This window comes from Solanum lycopersicum, chromosome 11, assembly GCF_036512215.1.
Source record: "Solanum lycopersicum chromosome 11, SLM_r2.1".
Classification (NCBI taxonomy): Eukaryota; Viridiplantae; Streptophyta; class Magnoliopsida; order Solanales; family Solanaceae; genus Solanum; species Solanum lycopersicum.
In genome coordinates this window covers 7,933,664-7,951,770 of record NC_090810.1, presented here as the reverse complement: position 1 = coordinate 7,951,770, position 18,107 = coordinate 7,933,664, and the positions used below count along the sequence as shown (strand labels likewise).

Here is an 18,107-nt window from a genome sequence, read left to right as displayed (position 1 = left end):
ATATTAACTCGAAGAAAATAGGAGCTAGAGAAAACTAAGTATTTTCTGATAATGGTAGGATTTGTAATACGCTCCATGATCATATTACAAATAAAGATGCTTAAATAATGTAAAAACATGCCAATCGGGAAGAAACTGAGTTATCATCCTCAAACTTTCTATTAGAAAAACATGAATTAAAAAGGATTGATTGCCCATCAAAAGTAACTTAAAATATTTTTCTCTTGTCTTAATCTCCTTCAGACCTATCCAATAATACTTGATAATTAATTCATATTTTCTTTATGGATTTATTGGATCTTATTGAACCTATTGATACTGCCAAATGGTTTTGCTTTGTCTATCGTATCGCTAAGTGCCTTGGAACAAACTCCTCAATCATTTTACCATCCCAACTCAATTATTAGACATACTTCACTATCATATATACTATTATTAAATGCACTTTCAAATATTACGTATCTTACCACTAATTATGAGTTTCCTACATATTTTACACTTAGATACATTTATTTTTACCGTATTTCAGTCGATAAATATTAATTTATGAGGCTTGTTGTTTTCTTCATAACCAAAAGAAATTTTGTACCAACCATGACTCATGTTATCGATCATCGAAAATCCTTACAAAGTACTTTTGTCTTTTATAAATCATAGGCATCATCTAACATGGAAAAAAACTCTTTTTTCTACACCCATTATGGTCTAACTATACACTAGGATTAACGTTAAGGAGGAGTACAAGCTAACGGGATAACTAACACCCCTCTGATCCAAATCCAATAACTATTTATTAATCATGCTTAAACTTTGGTTAAAGGTGAAGCACTTCAACCGGTGCACCACAATCTATGTTGGTTGTAACACCCTAAAACGAAATAAGGTGAACTACAGTTTCATGAATGTTTCTTGAGTTAATTTTGAGATAAAATGAGTTATATTGATTTTCTTAGGCAGTGTGTGAAGTTTGATTAAGTTTGGAGGTCAAACGTCCATGACGTTCGGAAGATATGTCTTAGATAGTGCTTGTGTGTTCTCATGTGTTTGAGTGAGTTTTACTTGTTCATTTTGTTTGAAACTAGTAAGGATATTCCTAAGACCTAGACGACTATGTTTAGGGATTTAACGTCCAGGTACTACACCAGCTAGGACCCATAAGGGGCCCTAGAGAATGGCCCAAGATAAGGACCAACAAGGAAAACCGGATCAACACGAAAGTAAAGTTGCAGATCAAGGTGAACATTTAAATCATGATCAAAGTTATAATCGACTATGAATTTCAAAAACTTTAAGGTGTTGGTCCTATTAGAGTTGAATTGGTGATGAAGATGATGCTGGTTGGAGATGTTGAACGTGACAATTTTAAAAATTCAAAATCTAAGGATAGGTTTAGAAAAGTTTTGGAGACGCTTTGACATATAATAGTGAGGTAGGAGGTAATGTAGAGATAATTTGTAACAAGATTGGAGATGGAAGATCCATCAGAGATGATGTTGCTTCATCACTCATTTCTTACAACTCTTAGCTACTTATATTTTGTCTCATCAAATTTCAATATATTTTTTTTTAAGTTATAGAATATTTATAATTGTTGAGTTTGTCAACATGTATGGAAGAATTAACCACAAAAATCTTATCTCTGTATCTGTCAAACTTGTACAACACAATTTTTTTTCTTTGAATTAGCAATTTGAAATAATAAGACTATCAAATGACATTACTAACTAGGAAAGCTTAAGTTTGTTCAATTGTTAAATTTTTTTTTTTGGAAAAACATAAAAAGTGAAATTAAAAATTAAGTTTGAAATAAAATTTATACTTTATATAGTTAGAGATTAAATTAATCATATATATCATATATAAAAGAGAACTCTGGGCCCGTCTATGTGGCATCACCATAAACTAGAATTCCCTTTTAATTTATTTATTTTCAAAACTAGTCTTCCTCTTACATAAAAGTCATAATTTTGCTTTTAACCATAAAGTCACTCAATTATGAATTTTTTTCAAATAAAGTCCGAAAAGAATTTGGGTGACTTTATGGTTATAAAAGAAAGTTGAGTGACTTAGAACCATTAGTTGAGTGATCATCTGAGATATTAACTAGAAGAAAGTAGGAGCTAGAGAAAATTAAGTATTTTCTGATCATCGTGGAGTTTGTAATACACTCCATGATCATATTACAAATGAAGATGTTGAAATAATTTAAAAACATGCTAATCCAGAAGAAAGGTGAGTTGTCAGCCTCAAACTTTCTATTAGAAAACCAAGAATTAAAAAAGATTGATTGGCCATCAAAAGTAACTTGAAGTATTTTTCTTTTGTCTTCAACTTCTTCAAACCTATCCAACAGTACTAGATAATTCATATTTTATTTATGCATTTACTGGATCTTGCTGAACCTATTGATACTGTCAAATTATTCTGTTTTGCATATCGCATCGGTATATATATATATATATATATATATATATATATATATATATATATATATATATTTGGAGTGATTCACATTTACCAGAGGCGAGTGAAAATTGTTATGTATCTCAGTCACATGCGAATTCGCCTTGGATATAATGTAACTAGAATAGATTACACCTAAATTTGACTCTTTATATCTGAGATACATGTATTTAGACATATTTGGAGGCATCAAAATCTAATAAAATACGTAATATGGCAAACTAGAGTATATTTAAGTAATTAACTCGTAAACTAGTGAGAATTCTGTAATTTTCATTTTTTCGCAATTCTTCATCCGATCAACTAGCCTTATTAGAATGCTTACGGCTACGTAGGGCGAATATGCATGTGTGTCTATCTAAATAAACCATATATTTGTATGTGTGTTTGTTTACTTTATAGTGGATAATTTATTGTATAACATTTGCGGTATTTCAGTCGTTAAATATTAATTTAGGAGGCTTGTTGTTTTCTTCATAACCAAAAGCAATTTTGTATCAACCATGACTCATGTTATCGATCATCGAAAATCCTTACAAAGTACTTTTGTCTATTATAAACCATAGGCGTCATCTAACATGAAAAAAAAACTCTTTTTTTACACCCATAATGGTAACTATACACTAGAAATTAGGATTAAAGTTAAGGAGTAGTACAAGCTAACGGAATAACTAACACCCCTCCGATCCAAATCTAATAACTATTTATTAGTCATGCTTAACTTCTGATTAAGGGTGAACACTCTCACTGATGCGTCACAATCTATGTTGGTGCATATGTTAACTTCAACTCTTCAAGGCTTGGAATTGCAGACATTTTCACCATACAATACAAATATGAAATATCAGGTTACAGAAATTTAGATAGTGTTGGTGTAATATACCACAAATACAATAAATTACAGTTGATATAAAATGAACAAAAATGTATAAACAAATCTTTAGGCTGAGACACGGATATCTCGCTCTTTTTAAAGAGATTCAAATTCACTGCGGCATAATCTACACTGAAAGAGGAAATGTATCAAAAGACACAAACATTTAACGTGATTCGATCAACCAATCAACATCCAAAAGAGGAAATGAACAATTCACCATATAAATATGATAGTGAACCATATCAAGAGAAAAAAACCCACACAAATTTATTCAGAATAAAAAGAGATTCATACAAGTATTAACATAATAATTGTGTCTCATTAATTTTTCCCCTGCACATTAAAAATTTTAAAACCCGTAGAATTACATTACGTTACCAAGTTAGAATTATAATACAACTACATTAGAGAAAATGAGAAATATTTTTTAGAAAATATATTTCTTTTCTACAGAGTACAACTAAATTAGTTGACAGACATTTTGTTTTAGCCTTCTCTTTATTGTTGCTTTTCATTGTCTAAACATGAATTTGAAGTCAAAAGGTAACTTTTTTCTTTTGAGAAACATAAACGATACATCAAATTTTTATTTTATCAAGAGGACAAAATCACTTCTGACAGAGCGATTTTTATTGGACAAATACTGACACTGTTAAGTTTTTATTCAAAGATCGCTGCCGCTGCAGCGATTTTCTAAAAAAAAAAATTTATAAAAAAATATGGCAGCCTTTTATAAAATAAAAAAAATTAAAATTGAAATCGTTGTATTGGCAGCAATTTGCTTTAAACCCTTTTTTTTAACCATGGTTCACATGATTTTTTTTAAAAAAATATTGAAAATTTTCTTGAAAAACTGTTTTTAAAAAAATTGCTCCTTGGCTAGCGATTTTAGAATTATTTCTTTTAGTTTCTTAAAGAGAATCACTGCTGAAGCAACGATTTTCATTTTTCTAAAAAAAAAATAAGCAAAACGTTGCAAGGACAGCTTCATTTGAAAAGCAAATTTTTGTGGACAAAATCGCTGCCACAACTAGGCTGTTCAAAATGGAATTGAAACCGATAAGCCAAACCGACAAAAAGTTATTGGGTTATTGGTTTAGTAGTTTGATAATAGTTTTTTTTTGTTATCGTGCATCAGTTCTTAAAGATTTGAAGTTTTTTCTTAAAGGGTTAACCGATAACCCGATAGTAAATTAAATAATTATATTTAAAACATTTTGTATATAAAGTCCTCGACTTAGAGTTTGATTTCCTACTTTTATTTTTGGTTGTCTCAAACACTTGGTTATCCAACAATGTAAAAGTTTTTGCTTTTTACCAAGATGTAACTTGTGAACTCAAGTGCATGTTTTATTTGGTTTGTCACCTTGTTTTTAAGTGATTTTCAATGTTTTTTCTTTTGTGTCAAATCTTAATGGCTAAACCGATAACGATGAAAAACCCATAAATCAATATTTTAATGGATTATAACGGTTTAGCATCTCTACAAATCGATAATCAATAAGATAACCCGATAAACTTCAAAATCGAACCGAACCGACAGATACGCAGCCCTAGCCACAACATCAATTTTATGAAACCTTTTTTTAGAGTAACGACGTTAATAATTGTCAAAAGGAAATCGTTCCGTCAGGAGTGATTTTGCCCTTTTGATTAAAAAAAATTGATATGCCCTTTATGTTTCTTGAAATAAAAAAGTTGCCTTTTTGACTTCAGATTGATAAAAACATAGTCTACCTATTACTAATCAATACTTTTTTTATGTACAATTTTTTTTTATACTGATCAATACTTTTTATATACATGTGATGAGGTGTCTCAAATGAACAAAACTTAGTTAAGGTGCCTAAGTGAAATTGGTGTCAACTTTAATGAGCCACGGATGGGTTCAGCCACAAAAAAAATAAAAACAAATAAGGCTAAGTTAAAAAACACATTTATACATTATGCCTAATATATATACATATATATATATATATATATATAGAGAGAGAGAGAGAGAGAGACTTAAGTCATACGGAGCCCCTTAAAGTTGTTTGCGTATTTCACTTGAACACCTCAATTAAGAGTAAATATCTCAAAAGGTCACTCAATTATGTTAAATTATTTGAGAAAATCACTCAACTTAATTTTGTATCAATAAAGTCATTCAACTTATACATTATCTTTTATAAAGTCACTCAAGTTGAACTAATTTTTCTACAAAATCATTACAACCAAAAGATAAAAGAGATAATTGCACAAATCATCCTTCAAGTTTAGTTTTTTAAATATTTTTTTTCATTATAATTTATAATATTATGTTTATATCTTATTTATTTATTTATTTATAATAATGGTCTTAACTTAATTAATAGAGGTATATTAATATCATTAATTTTATTTTTGACGTTTTTACATTTAATATTAAAATTGTTCAACGGAAACTTATCAACGTTTTTTTATTAGCCTATAAACAGTAGTCTTACAAAATATTTTCCCTTTAAATTAATAGTTTCTTTTATTATTATTTTATAAAAGAAGATTAAAAAGGAATATTTTTGTAAATAGTTTTACCTTTGTAATTCTAATGCAATTTTTATCTTCCATTCTTATTATACGATTTTATTGATAATAATGATGATGATTCTTTCTTTTATTTTTTATTTTTCTATATAATATTTCAAAAATAAATTTACGAACACAGAAAGTGATTAAATAATGGGCAAGATTAATATTTGAATATAAAACATAAGTTGAAATCAATGGATTCTAAGATTAGTAGGGAATATCTTTTCTTATCAAAGTTTAGAAATTATTTGTTCAGAGCTTATTCACATAATTACGATTAAATCATATGTTTCTTATCTAGATGTGTATTTGACTTAAAAAAAAAAGTAATGTAGGGGAGTGAAATCCTTATTTTTATATTAATAATAATTGGGTTAAGAAAATAATTATTAATAAAAAAAGAGAGGTAAGTATAATATTATAAACTAAAATGAAAGTAAGTATTACAAAACTAAACTTGTAGGATTATTTATGCAATTATCTCTTTTATCTTTTGGTTATAATGATTTTTTAGAAAAATAGTTTAACTTGAATGAATTTATAAAAGAAATTTAGTAAGTTTAGTGACTTTATTGATACAAAATTAAGTTGAGTGACTTTCTCAAATAATTTCACGTAGTTGAGTGAGTGACCTTTTGAGACATTTACTCTCTTAATTAAGACCGATACTTATTGAACACTTTTATTATTTTATCTCATCTCTCAAGTGTCATAAATTAATGCGGGAATTATAATTCCAATAATACAATCCTAAGGTAATTTAATATGCAAACCAAATGACACCTAAGTCCCCATTTAAGCAAAAATCATCACAAGCAATTATTGAAAATGAAAGCCAACCAAAATATGAGCTAGTTTAATAATGTTAGGACTGGGACCACTGCCTCTAAAATATCACTAAGCTACTGATTATAATCAATTAGTGGTGGCCCTAAGTTGACATTACAATTCTACAAGCAAATGATATTATAGTAATGTTTTGTAGAAAATGGTATTATAGTCATGTTAGATAATTCACATCAACCACCCCCTAATCAAATCATCCAGACAATCGAAAACCAAACTGATAATACATAAAATCGAACTAAATCAACTTATGCACACCCCTAGCTTCATGTATCAAAAGAAATGGGACAAGCACCACAGACAGGACAGGACAGAATCGTTGAATGAATAACAGGATATGGAAAATAAGTGAGTAGTATTTTCTAAATATTATCGAGTCACAACATATCAATATATATGCAAACCCTATCTATTATACAATATGAATTGTAAGAGACAAGTCAAACTATGATCTTTGAGATACTAAAACTCCCATCAGTTCTTGTAGGGAATCTAAAGAGTATGGTTTACACTCACTTAATTTCGGAGTGTAGAAGTGATGATGATTGCCTATCGACATTCATTGCAGAGGCTGAAGACTGGAATCCTGCAGTTTGGAATGATGATGATGAAGAGGGAGCTGGGGCCGAGGCTGCGAAGGTGGAGAGACCGCTTGTGCTACTGGCGTTTAAGCTGGTACCAGCAAAGGACCCTTCAGTAGCCTTGGGTGCTGGTGGCCGATCAATCTCAAAAACGCCTTCTAACATCTGAACCACCTTGCCCATCGTTGGCCTTTGAGATGGTTGCTCTTGGATGCACCAAAAGCTCACCTGAATTGCTCGTATAACTTGTTCCATATCCATCTCCTGATTGGAAAGCTTTTTGTCCATGATGGCCTCCATATTACCCCTTTCAAATTCTTCATATGCCCACAAAGAGCACTTTTTCTGGTTAGTCTCTTCAGAGACTTCAAAATTCCTTTTTCCACTCACTATTTCCAGTAATACCATACCATAACTGTACACATCAGATTTGGAAGTTATAGGAAGATTGGCCAGCCACTCAGGAGCCAAGTATCCTCTAGTACCCCTCACATGACTTGTCAAGGTTCTATGTCTGTGGTCTTTTGGGTTAATGAGCTTGGCGAGGCCAAAATCTGATACTTTGGCAATGTAGTTCTCATCCAACAATATGTTCTCAGGCTTTATGTCACAATGAACTATACAATCTCGGCATTCCTCGTGAAGGTATGTGATACCTCTTGCCGTCCCCAAAGCAATATTAAACCGTTGCTCCCAGTTCAAAAGCCTTCCCGACGAATGATCTTCTGAAAAGAGGAACTTATCAAGAGAACCATTTTTCATGAACTCATAGACCAGTAACCTGTGGCGCCCTTCAGAACAAAACCCAATTAATCTCACCAAATTCAAATGGTGTGTGCTACTAATAGTAGCAACCTCCATTCTGAACTGCTTCTCTCCTTGCTCAATTCCTTCCAGCTGCTTCACTGCAGCAACAGACCTATTAGCCAGAACGGCCCGATAAACAGCCCCAAATCCTCCTGCACCAAGCTTTTCCTTAAACCCCTTGGTTGCCCGCTGAAGCTGATTGAATGTGAACTGCACAGGGGCACCAGAGGCATATTCAAGAAGTGCATATTGAGATGACAATGATGCAAATTTAGAACTGTTCCTAAAGCACCAATACCACAAACCACCCTCCAACAGGATCAAACCCAAGACACTAGCCACAACCACAACTGCGACAACCCAGCCAGGAACCCTCCCTCCATTCTTCTCCGGAACAGGTTCTGAATTTGCAGTAGGATTAGGCATTGCAGGCCCACATATCTTAAGAAATGAAGTGCTAGGAAGGGTCGGCGCTTGATAGCCACTAACAAAGTTTGGCTGTTTAATATAACACATCCCCGTGCCATCTGCTAAAGAAGTCGAAGCAACACAAGCACCATTAACAAGACAGTTAAACCTACACGCTGAAATACCAGCAGAAAAAATCTGCTCAGATAATTCTGGAGGATAAGTCAAGAACTTCGCATTATCCAATTGCAACATAGTTGCATTGGAAGGACAATTACTAAGTTCAACCATCCTCCTACACCCTTTTCGACTATCATTCGGATCAGTAAGCTCAAAATTCTGGGAAGGACATCCACAAGTCGGATCAGTTTCATTATAACTACAAACCCCGAAATTCCCACAATAACCAAAAACCTGACACTGATCAGTTAAAGCAGCCCATCTCACATTTTGAGTCCCACTACCCTGTGTAGAACTATAAATCCTAAGATTTCCATCATCATCCAGCTTGAAAAACCTTAGAATGTTCCCTTCATCAGCATAATCACTACTATAAACAACATTCAAAGGGTTCGAAAGACTAGGATCAGAAAGTGAAAGAATCCCAATAGGCTGCATTCCCAAACTTGGAGAAGACAAGTTCACATTTACAGAAGAATTCAACCCAGAATTATAATACACTATAGAACCATTCCACAAAAGTGACAAGTTCCCATTATTCATAAGGCTAAAAGAATACAACCCAGATCTCAAAACATGATTATTAGTGAAATTCTGTCCAGGAACAATAGTATCAGTTGGGTTATCAAAAGTAGACCAAATGTTCGATACCGTACCGTTTTTGAGACGAAAATTTCCATTATCATCAAGAGTAGCTGTAGAAACCCCACGATTTACAGTTCCTGAACTCCAAACAACAGAACCAGAAGACCCACTTATGAGCTGAAGGTCACCGTTAGAGAGGAACCGTAGTTCACCTGAGATATCAACTGCTCCACCGTTAACGGTATCGGCGCCTGCTTTCCATATGGGTATATTGTTGTAAGAAATAGCAGCAAAATAGGAACTTTGGTTTGTGGGGTCGAGCTGTAGGAAGGAAAAAGAGAAAGTGTTGTTTGGAGATGACCATTTGGAGTTTGGGTTAGAAGCTGAAAGGGTAGAATTAGGAAGAATATCTACAGCTTCAATGGTGATGATAAGAATGGTGAAGAGTATGAATAGTAGTTTCATTTTTGGAGGAAATGGGTGAAAAAGAATGAGGAATTTGGTGTGGATTTATGAGTTGCGTGCCATTGTTGTGGAGGTGGAGAAAACAGGGGAAGGTGGAAGAAGAAGGGTCGACTTTGACTTTACATTTCTACTTTGGCCTTCTTTTTGAGTTGAATTTTCATTTTTGTAATACTTTTTTTTGGTGTTTATTTTAATTGATGAAAATGAAAAATATCAAAATAATAAGTAACGTGTTGTGATTTATTAATTCTAGAATAAAATATTTCGATATAAATAAACACTACTCCTATATTTTACTTTTACTCCTTTATATATATATATATATATAATATACTTGAACAGGAAAGCTTTCTTCCAACATTTTTCGAGGGTATTTCTGTCATTTTACCTTGCTTTCTTTGAACATTCAAAGGATATTCTTGTCAATTTACCTCGTGGATATTCAAAAAGGCTAAGCTGGTAATCTTCCCTTTTCTCCTTCTTTCTTGCGTTGCCACCTGTTTTGTACTTCTATCCGCAACTAGGGGCGAATCTAACAAGGGTGATTAGGGTGTCACTTCACACTGTTTCTTCAGAAAAATTTACTAAGTTATATATATGATTAAAAGGAAAAATCAGATATATATATATATTAAAAGGTGACACTGATGTCACGATCCATGTAAGGATCATGATTGGCTCTAAGGGGAGAATTCCAAAGCAAGTTTTATAGAAAATCGGACAGTGTTTTCTCTATTTTTTTGCCTATTCTAAAATTATATGTATCAGAAATCAATAACATAACCAATTAATCTCATCAACAATTCACCCCTTATTCATCAATAGACTATTTGAAGAGTAAAATACTAATTTCAACTTCAAAACATAAGAAGTCTCATACTAGACACAAATTGACAATACGAAAGAATACTTATAACTTCTAATTAAAGGAAGGACTATGGAACAACTCTAAGAATTCCAAGAAGTGTTTATAACCACTAATAAGCTTGATGTCCACGCAAACAAGTGCAGTCTCACCAGGAATTATCAACTCGTAAGCTCTACTTAAAGAAATGGAAAAGGATCAACACTACGCTTGAACTATAGGAAAAGGTCTAAAAATACCCTTCATCCATGTTTTGATCTAATGGCATTTTTAGACCTAAAAATGGATGAAGGGTATTTTTAGACCTTTTCCTATAGTTCAAGCGTAGTGTTGATCCTTTTCCCTTAAAGAAATCATTATCCATGTCAACTACATTTTGTGTAAAATAAAGCGATGAGTGAGACGCTAGCTCGGTGAGTAATAACACTTAACAATCATTTTAACGAGAGACAAGTCAGAAAACATGCTAGTATGATAGTAAAAAATTGATAGAATCAACGCCTTTTTCAAAACAGTAACAATATTCAATCTCATTTGCCTCATATAAGCAAAATCAGTGTGATCACTTAGTAATGAACTCAGAAAAATACTTTCATAATCTTATATCTGAGAGGTTTTCAAGGATAAATCATTTATTCAGTGCGGCCTTCTCTTTATGAAGTAACAAACAATAGTGAACACCTCATAAAGGAGTTAAATATTCATATCAGTAGATCCCTACTCGAGGGATATCAGTAACAATATGCTAGTTATTCTACCTCTAGCCAGGTTTTTATCGGTAATCTGTAACTACAAGGTGCACTAGCTCTAACGAACTCATTGTTATCTACGTGACTTATCAAGGTCTACTTCTATTTATAATTTTGTTGTAATAAGTAGAAACATTTCAAAATAATATAAGACGTTCAAGTTCTTATCAAATCATAGTATATAAAACTTAATCATAATATATGTCAAAATACTATTTTTTCAAGTAAATATTAAACTCTTTTAATTATGATAATCATATCTCAAGTATCAAAAATTTATTTTATGAAAACGAGTTTATCTCAAATAACTATTTCAGTAACATATCAAGTAAAAAGATTTGTCCCATATTCAAATTCAAAGCATTTTGGTAAATCATTCTCTTTTTAAATCAAAGTTTGAAAAGTAAAACCTCATGAAAATGGGAGTAAATGAGAAAGTCAAGTGAAGATTTGTTCAAACAAAGACAATGTCAAATCTAAACACCAAGTTTGGCTCTTCCTCCCTACTAAAAATACAAGTCTTGCTCCTTGATGACTACATGAGTACATTTCTGGAATTTAATTACTTTAACTAAATGGATGGGAAAATTTCATCTAGTATATAATAAAATTTGTGAGACAATAAAGATTTATTAAGAAAAACATGTAAGGATATCATCTTAGAGGGGTTCAATCTTCATGTTAGAGGACATCAAATTTTACTTTCTCGTTATTATATTGTAATTTCAATATTTTCTTCCTCAAAAAGGAATTGCTAGTGAGATTCGAACATAGAAACATTTTAAGTTTAGTGTTTTTACTTTTTCAAAGCGTCTGAAATCACTAGGCATTAGGCTAAATCATATTGTTGTACCAAGAGAGTGTAGAATATGTTGTTTAACTACTTTATTTAATATTTTACTGATATATACAATTTAATTTTCTGATGAAGGGTGTCCAATTGAACACTCTGAAATAAGGATACCTACGTCTCTGATCCAATCAATTGGAATGATTTACATCGAGAATATTACTGGAATCAAATTAATCAGACTCTAATTATTTTTCATTCACTCGTTTCAATCTATCTGTCCTTTGAACCTCCCATACAAATTCAACTATACCTTCTTCTCTTTTTTTTTTTTTTTGTGAGAATAAACAATAACTACAAGCATAATTACCAGTCCATTAAATAAATATAAAATAACCAATTACAAAAGAAGAAAATGATTCTTGTATTTTATTCTATTGATCTCCTACATATTTATTAACATAGAGAAGATCTCTTGTGAAATGTGGCATATAATTAAACTAACAATATTATCTTCTAAAATCTCATCCTAGGCTTCAAAAAGTTGTTACGTATTGCAACTATTTTAATTGTAAAATCCATATTACCCTTCTATGAGTTTTTTAACATTTGTTGGATAAACTTCACTATCAAGCTCAGAATTAAAGGCCTTATTAGCAAGCACAATATTCACAGCTTCTGTGGGATGCAACCCATCAAACCACACAAATTTGTTCCTATTTGAACAAGCTTGTCCTCCAATTTTGCACAAAGTTGAATTCCCACCTTCCTCTATTGTTAGTATTTCACAACAAGGATCTCTCACATTATCAATACCTGTGTTTATATTTCAAGAAAACTAAGACACGTAAATTGAAACAAAAACGAATATAACATACTCGTGCATGCTAAGAAAATATAGGACTAGTCTAACCTAGCAATAGTTGATAGATTCATCTTTTCATTCACTAGCGACAGATCAATTTTGTAGTTATACAAAAAAATGTATCATTAAAAAAGGGGGAAAAAGTCTGAAATATATTCGAACTTTGATCGAAATTGTTGTTATGATACCGAACTTTATGGAGGACGTTTTACCCCTGTACTATATAATAGTGTATTTTAAAGGTATATATGTGCTCACGTGGACATCATAAATATTGCATTATTTTAAATAGTAATGTTTCCACGTGCACACATATATTACCTTTAAAATATACTTTTAAAAAGTGCAGGGGGTAAAAGGTCCTCCATACAATTTGGTATCGTAACAACAATTTCGATCAAAGTTAGAATATTTTTCAGACTATTTTCCCTTTAAAAAAATGTTAACTACACACTATATATTTAACAACGAAGTTGATAACTAATTCCAAATTTTTCATAGCAACCAATCTCTCTATGTTAAAAATCAAAAGACTCTCTCAAACTAATACGACACATCGACATCAGAGGTGGCCTATGTGACGATTTCTGTTGAGTACAGTACACAATTCAGACTTGAAGTTCATTTACTCAAGTATGAGAAAGATAGTTCTAAAGAATGAAACTAAGCAAAAACTTTTTTACATATCATTCATTAATATAACATCAACATGACAATAAGATTATAAAGCAATATAGACATGAGAAGACTTACCAAATTGAGAAGGACTTGTTATGATATTCCTAATAATGTTGAAGACATCAACATAGACAAACTTAGAATCAGGCATTTTTTGCATCATGTAATCCAACAAGCTCCTTAAATTGGTATTGTAGAGACCCAAAGCTAAATTTACTGTTTGAACACAATCAAACGGCGTTGGAATTGGGAGTCTAGCGCGCACCGTTGGACTGCAACCATTTGGATATAATGACATTACCACAAACTTTCGTCCACCCAAGTCGTACAACTTCTGTAAAATCAAATCGTCTGATTAATTATTGTAATGACGGAAGAGGCAAAACCAACAAAAGGTGTGACGTAGTCAGTATACCTGGAGTTGTTGAGAGAGTCCAGTGATCAATTGAGAAATGAAGCCTGGAAGAGTAGAATTATTGAATGGGAAATTCAAGAAGTAGTTTAGTGAAAAGTCATTTCCACCAGTTCCAACTACAAATAAGTAATTGCTTAGCGCTTCATTGCTTTTGCATCCAAGTTGCTTTTCCAAATCAGGTATTGTTACACTCTCTAAGTTTCTGATTTGTTCATTCATGCCCATCACTTCTCCCTAACAATTTCATTAATTTATAAGAATCAAACATCAACATATATATCCCTCGTTATTCCTGAGTCAAACAGTTTAAGTTAGATCATAATGTATTTGTAAACTACATTAATATATAAGTCACATATGAAAAATTTGCGAACAGAGATAGACTTGTTTGAATTACAAAATAAATATTTTTTTTCATCATATTGATATGAAAAAAAGTTTTAATTTATAGTGTTTTTCATATAGTTTTCATGCACAATATATAAATGTGTCATTTAACTGAGAAAAGACATAAAATGACATTTAAAGTTGTCTCGAATTTTTAAAAAGACACCTTAACTATATCGGTGTCCTATTACCCCACAAAAGTATTAAATATCGTTGTAAAAGAGCCATTTTGACCCATTTTCTCACCCGGTTTGTGAACACGCACAACAGGCGCGTGAAAGTTTGTTTTTGCTCACAAAAACCAATAAAAAATTGTCATATTACACTTGTTTTCTTTATTAATTATTTACTTGCTTTAAATCATGTTTTTCCTCAAAACATTACCATTTTCAAGCTATTCTTTGTGATCATCTCCATTAAGAACTTCCTTAAAGTCCCAATTCAGCAATCAAATCTCAAGTTTCCTCTATTTCGAAATCATAATTTTGACTGAGAAAACTCAAACCTAGCAAAAATTGTTCACACCCAAGTGAGAAAATACTAAAACCAAATTCAACCCAAAAACTTAGAAATACAATTATCAAAGCAAAACTTAATTACAACACCAAGAAAGAGAAACAAAAAAGAAAAAAATAATCACATAAAAAGATAATTATATACTGAAGCGAGAAGAAGATCTGATTAGCGGAAAGAATAGAGATAAACTGAGATTGAAAGAAAGGATTTTATATTAATAAATAAATAAAATGTCTGTGAAAATGGAAAATTTGATGGGGAGAATGTGAAGTTAGGTCTTAGGCCTAACTCACACCCCAAAAGCTAGCTCAAAGGGAGGAGGATTGCCCAAGCCTTATTAGGAGTCCACCCATCTCATTAACCACCGATGTGGGACTTTTGTCATTCTTTAACACTCCACCTCACGCCCGGTGCTTAGCATCTGGTGCGTGGGCAATTTTGATTTTGGGGACCCCAACATCGGGTGAGACGGGTCCTGCTATGATACCATGTGAAATTAGGTCTTAGGCCTAACTCACACCCCAAAAGCTAGCTCAAAGGGAGGAGGATTGTCCAAGCCTTATTAGGAGTCCACCCATGTCATTAACCACCGATGTGGGATTTTTGTCATTCTTTAACAGAGAAAAATGAATTTAGGAACATTTTTTAGTTTTAATGGAAATATAGATATAGCTTGTGTGTATCACATGTGACTATCATTTTTTAAAACGAATCGGGTCGGATTAATATAAGTGTGAGCCTCACGCACGTCTGACTAGGTGTGGAAATGGCCTTAAATTGCCCTTTTACAACGATATTCAATACTTTTGTGGGGTAATAGGACACCCGCAAAGTTAAGGTGCTTTTTGAAAATTTGGAACAACTTCAATGGTGACTTTATGTCTTTTCTCCATTTAACTTGACTTCAAATCACATTTATGCCCTAGGATTTATAAGTGTAGCCAAATATGGCGACATTTATAAAGTGTTGCCTAATGTCAAAGGTTAACGCTTCTTTAGGACACCCCCTAAAAAACGTTGCTTAAAGTCCAAAAGTGTAGCCTTTTATCAAAGGTCATATATACTTTTTGCTAGTTTATGCTACACTTTAGTTGTGCGGCCGTAGCACTAAAATGGTGTAGTGCCTTCAACTTTCGATGTACACAAGTAGACATTTAAATTTGTATAAAGTTGAACATATAGACACACATGTCCTTCATGACATCTTATATGTCATTTTTTTTTATCCTAGTGGTGTCTTACGTGTATAATGTCATGTAGGACTCATGTGTTTACTTGTTCAACTTTATACAATTTTAAGTGTCTATTTGTACATACTCAAAGTTGAAGGACATAAACGTAAAATGAGATCAAGTTAAAAGGTATATTTATGTATTATGCGTAGTTTTTAAATATCTATTGATTAACTTTGATAATTAATAAAATTGACTCTCGAGAAATACAGTAAGACAACTAAAAAGAGAGGAGGATGTGGCTTTTTATGATAAGTAAAGAAAGTAAGAAAGAGAAATCACTACAAGAAAACTTAGAATTACATAGGGTTTTTTCTGGAGATTAGTAAGAAAATTCGTATGAAACTTATTTTCCTGCAAATTTTTATGTTAATTTCCAGAAAAATTCTCATGTAATTCCCAGCTTTCTTGTAGTGAATGAATCAAAGAACTCACAGAAACAAGACCAGTTTCATCAAGAATACCAGAACCACCAGAAGCAAAATCAACACCTTGAAGAATGACATTCCCTTTAGTTGTAGGATCTTTAAATGTTGGAATTGGACCAAGTTTTACAAGTTCACCAAGTAGATCAATCACATTTTTACCATTTGTAAATCTTCCTGTTGGACCTTTTACATAATCTATTCCATATGGCAAGTAATTTGCTTTTGCTTTACATTTTTCAATAAAATTATTGTTCCCATTATCAACTAATGAGCTACCAAATATAAACATTCCTTTTATTTTTGTGCTTTGATCATTAAATTTGCATTGACAATTGCATACACATAAAAATGATGACAAGAATAAACTTAGGATGATGAGAGTTTTTCCCTTTTGAGACATCATGTTTTTTGTTGTTATATATTTTTCATTTGTTTCTTTCCTTTTGTGTGTTCTTTTTTATAAGAAAGATTTTTAAAAAAAATTGAGTAATGGATAGGAATAAAATACTACAATGCGAAGTTAGAATTGAGCAGTAACTAACTTTGAAAGTGTTGACTCCTCTTTTTTCGATTCTTAATTACTTGTCATGTTTTGTTTTGATACGTGGGACTAAAATATAAAATTTCATTAAATTGTTCTTATTTATTCAATGATGACAAAATTTTCTTCTTCTTTTTAATTTTTTGAAATAGAAACAAATATAAAATATAAAATTTCATTAAATTGTTCTTATTTATTCAACGAAAAAGGGTCAAATATGCCCCTAAACTATTCGAAAAGGTCTAGCTATACCCTCCGTTTAAAGTTTGGTTCACTCCTGCCCTCATCGTTCAGCTTTCGGTCCAGATATGCCCTTATAGGTGTTAGTTGCCATGTCGGACATATCCAACTCATTTTTCATTTCTTCAAATACCACATGGAATTCCCATGTCATTTTGACCTTACCACATAACATTTATATGAAAATAGAAAGATATTCAGATTCATAAACACCTAATCCGACCCATAAATCAGCTCCTTTTAAATTCACTATCCGACCCATTTTTAACAATTTTATTTAATTTTTATTATTGCGGTAAATCATGAAAATGAGTAATTGATTAATAAAAAATATAAAAAAAATAAAATTAATGCCAAAAATTCACAAATAAATATAGTAACCTTAAGTATAACATTTCAATTTTTTTAAAATTTTTTAATTTTTCGATAAATCTCAAAAATGAGTAATTGATTAATAGAAATTATGAAAAGTATGAAAAATATAAATTAACGTCAAAATTTCACAAATAAATATAGTAACATTTCAATCTACAAATTTTTTAAAATTTTTATATTTTTCGGCAAATCCCGAAAATGAGTAATTTTTTGAAAAAAGGTGAAAATATGAAAACAAAATAAAAAAATATACGTCAAAATTCA

General features: G+C 31.6%; 2 protein-coding genes across 2 annotated transcripts; both read right to left on the bottom strand.

Annotated features, from left to right (window-relative positions):
* Positions 1-7,074: 7,074 nt before the first annotated feature.
* LOC101259394 (G-type lectin S-receptor-like serine/threonine-protein kinase At1g34300) lies at positions 7,075-10,638 on the bottom strand. Its single transcript, XM_004250310.5, has one exon. The coding sequence runs from the start codon at positions 9,760-9,762 to the stop codon at positions 7,249-7,251; it is 2,514 nt and encodes an 837-aa protein (XP_004250358.2). The 5' UTR covers positions 9,763-10,638; the 3' UTR covers positions 7,075-7,248.
* A 1,436-nt stretch (positions 10,639-12,074) lies between these two features.
* Positions 12,075-17,121, bottom strand: LOC101259905 (GDSL esterase/lipase At1g29670-like). Its single transcript, XM_004250531.4, has 4 exons — positions 16,695-17,121; positions 14,125-14,358; positions 13,785-14,043; positions 12,075-12,982 (listed from the first exon to the last, which is right to left on the bottom strand). The coding sequence occupies exons 1-4, from the start codon at positions 17,088-17,090 to the stop codon at positions 12,750-12,752; spliced, it is 1,122 nt and encodes a 373-aa protein (XP_004250579.3). The 5' UTR covers positions 17,091-17,121; the 3' UTR covers positions 12,075-12,749.
* Between the last annotated feature and the right edge of the window lie 986 nt (positions 17,122-18,107).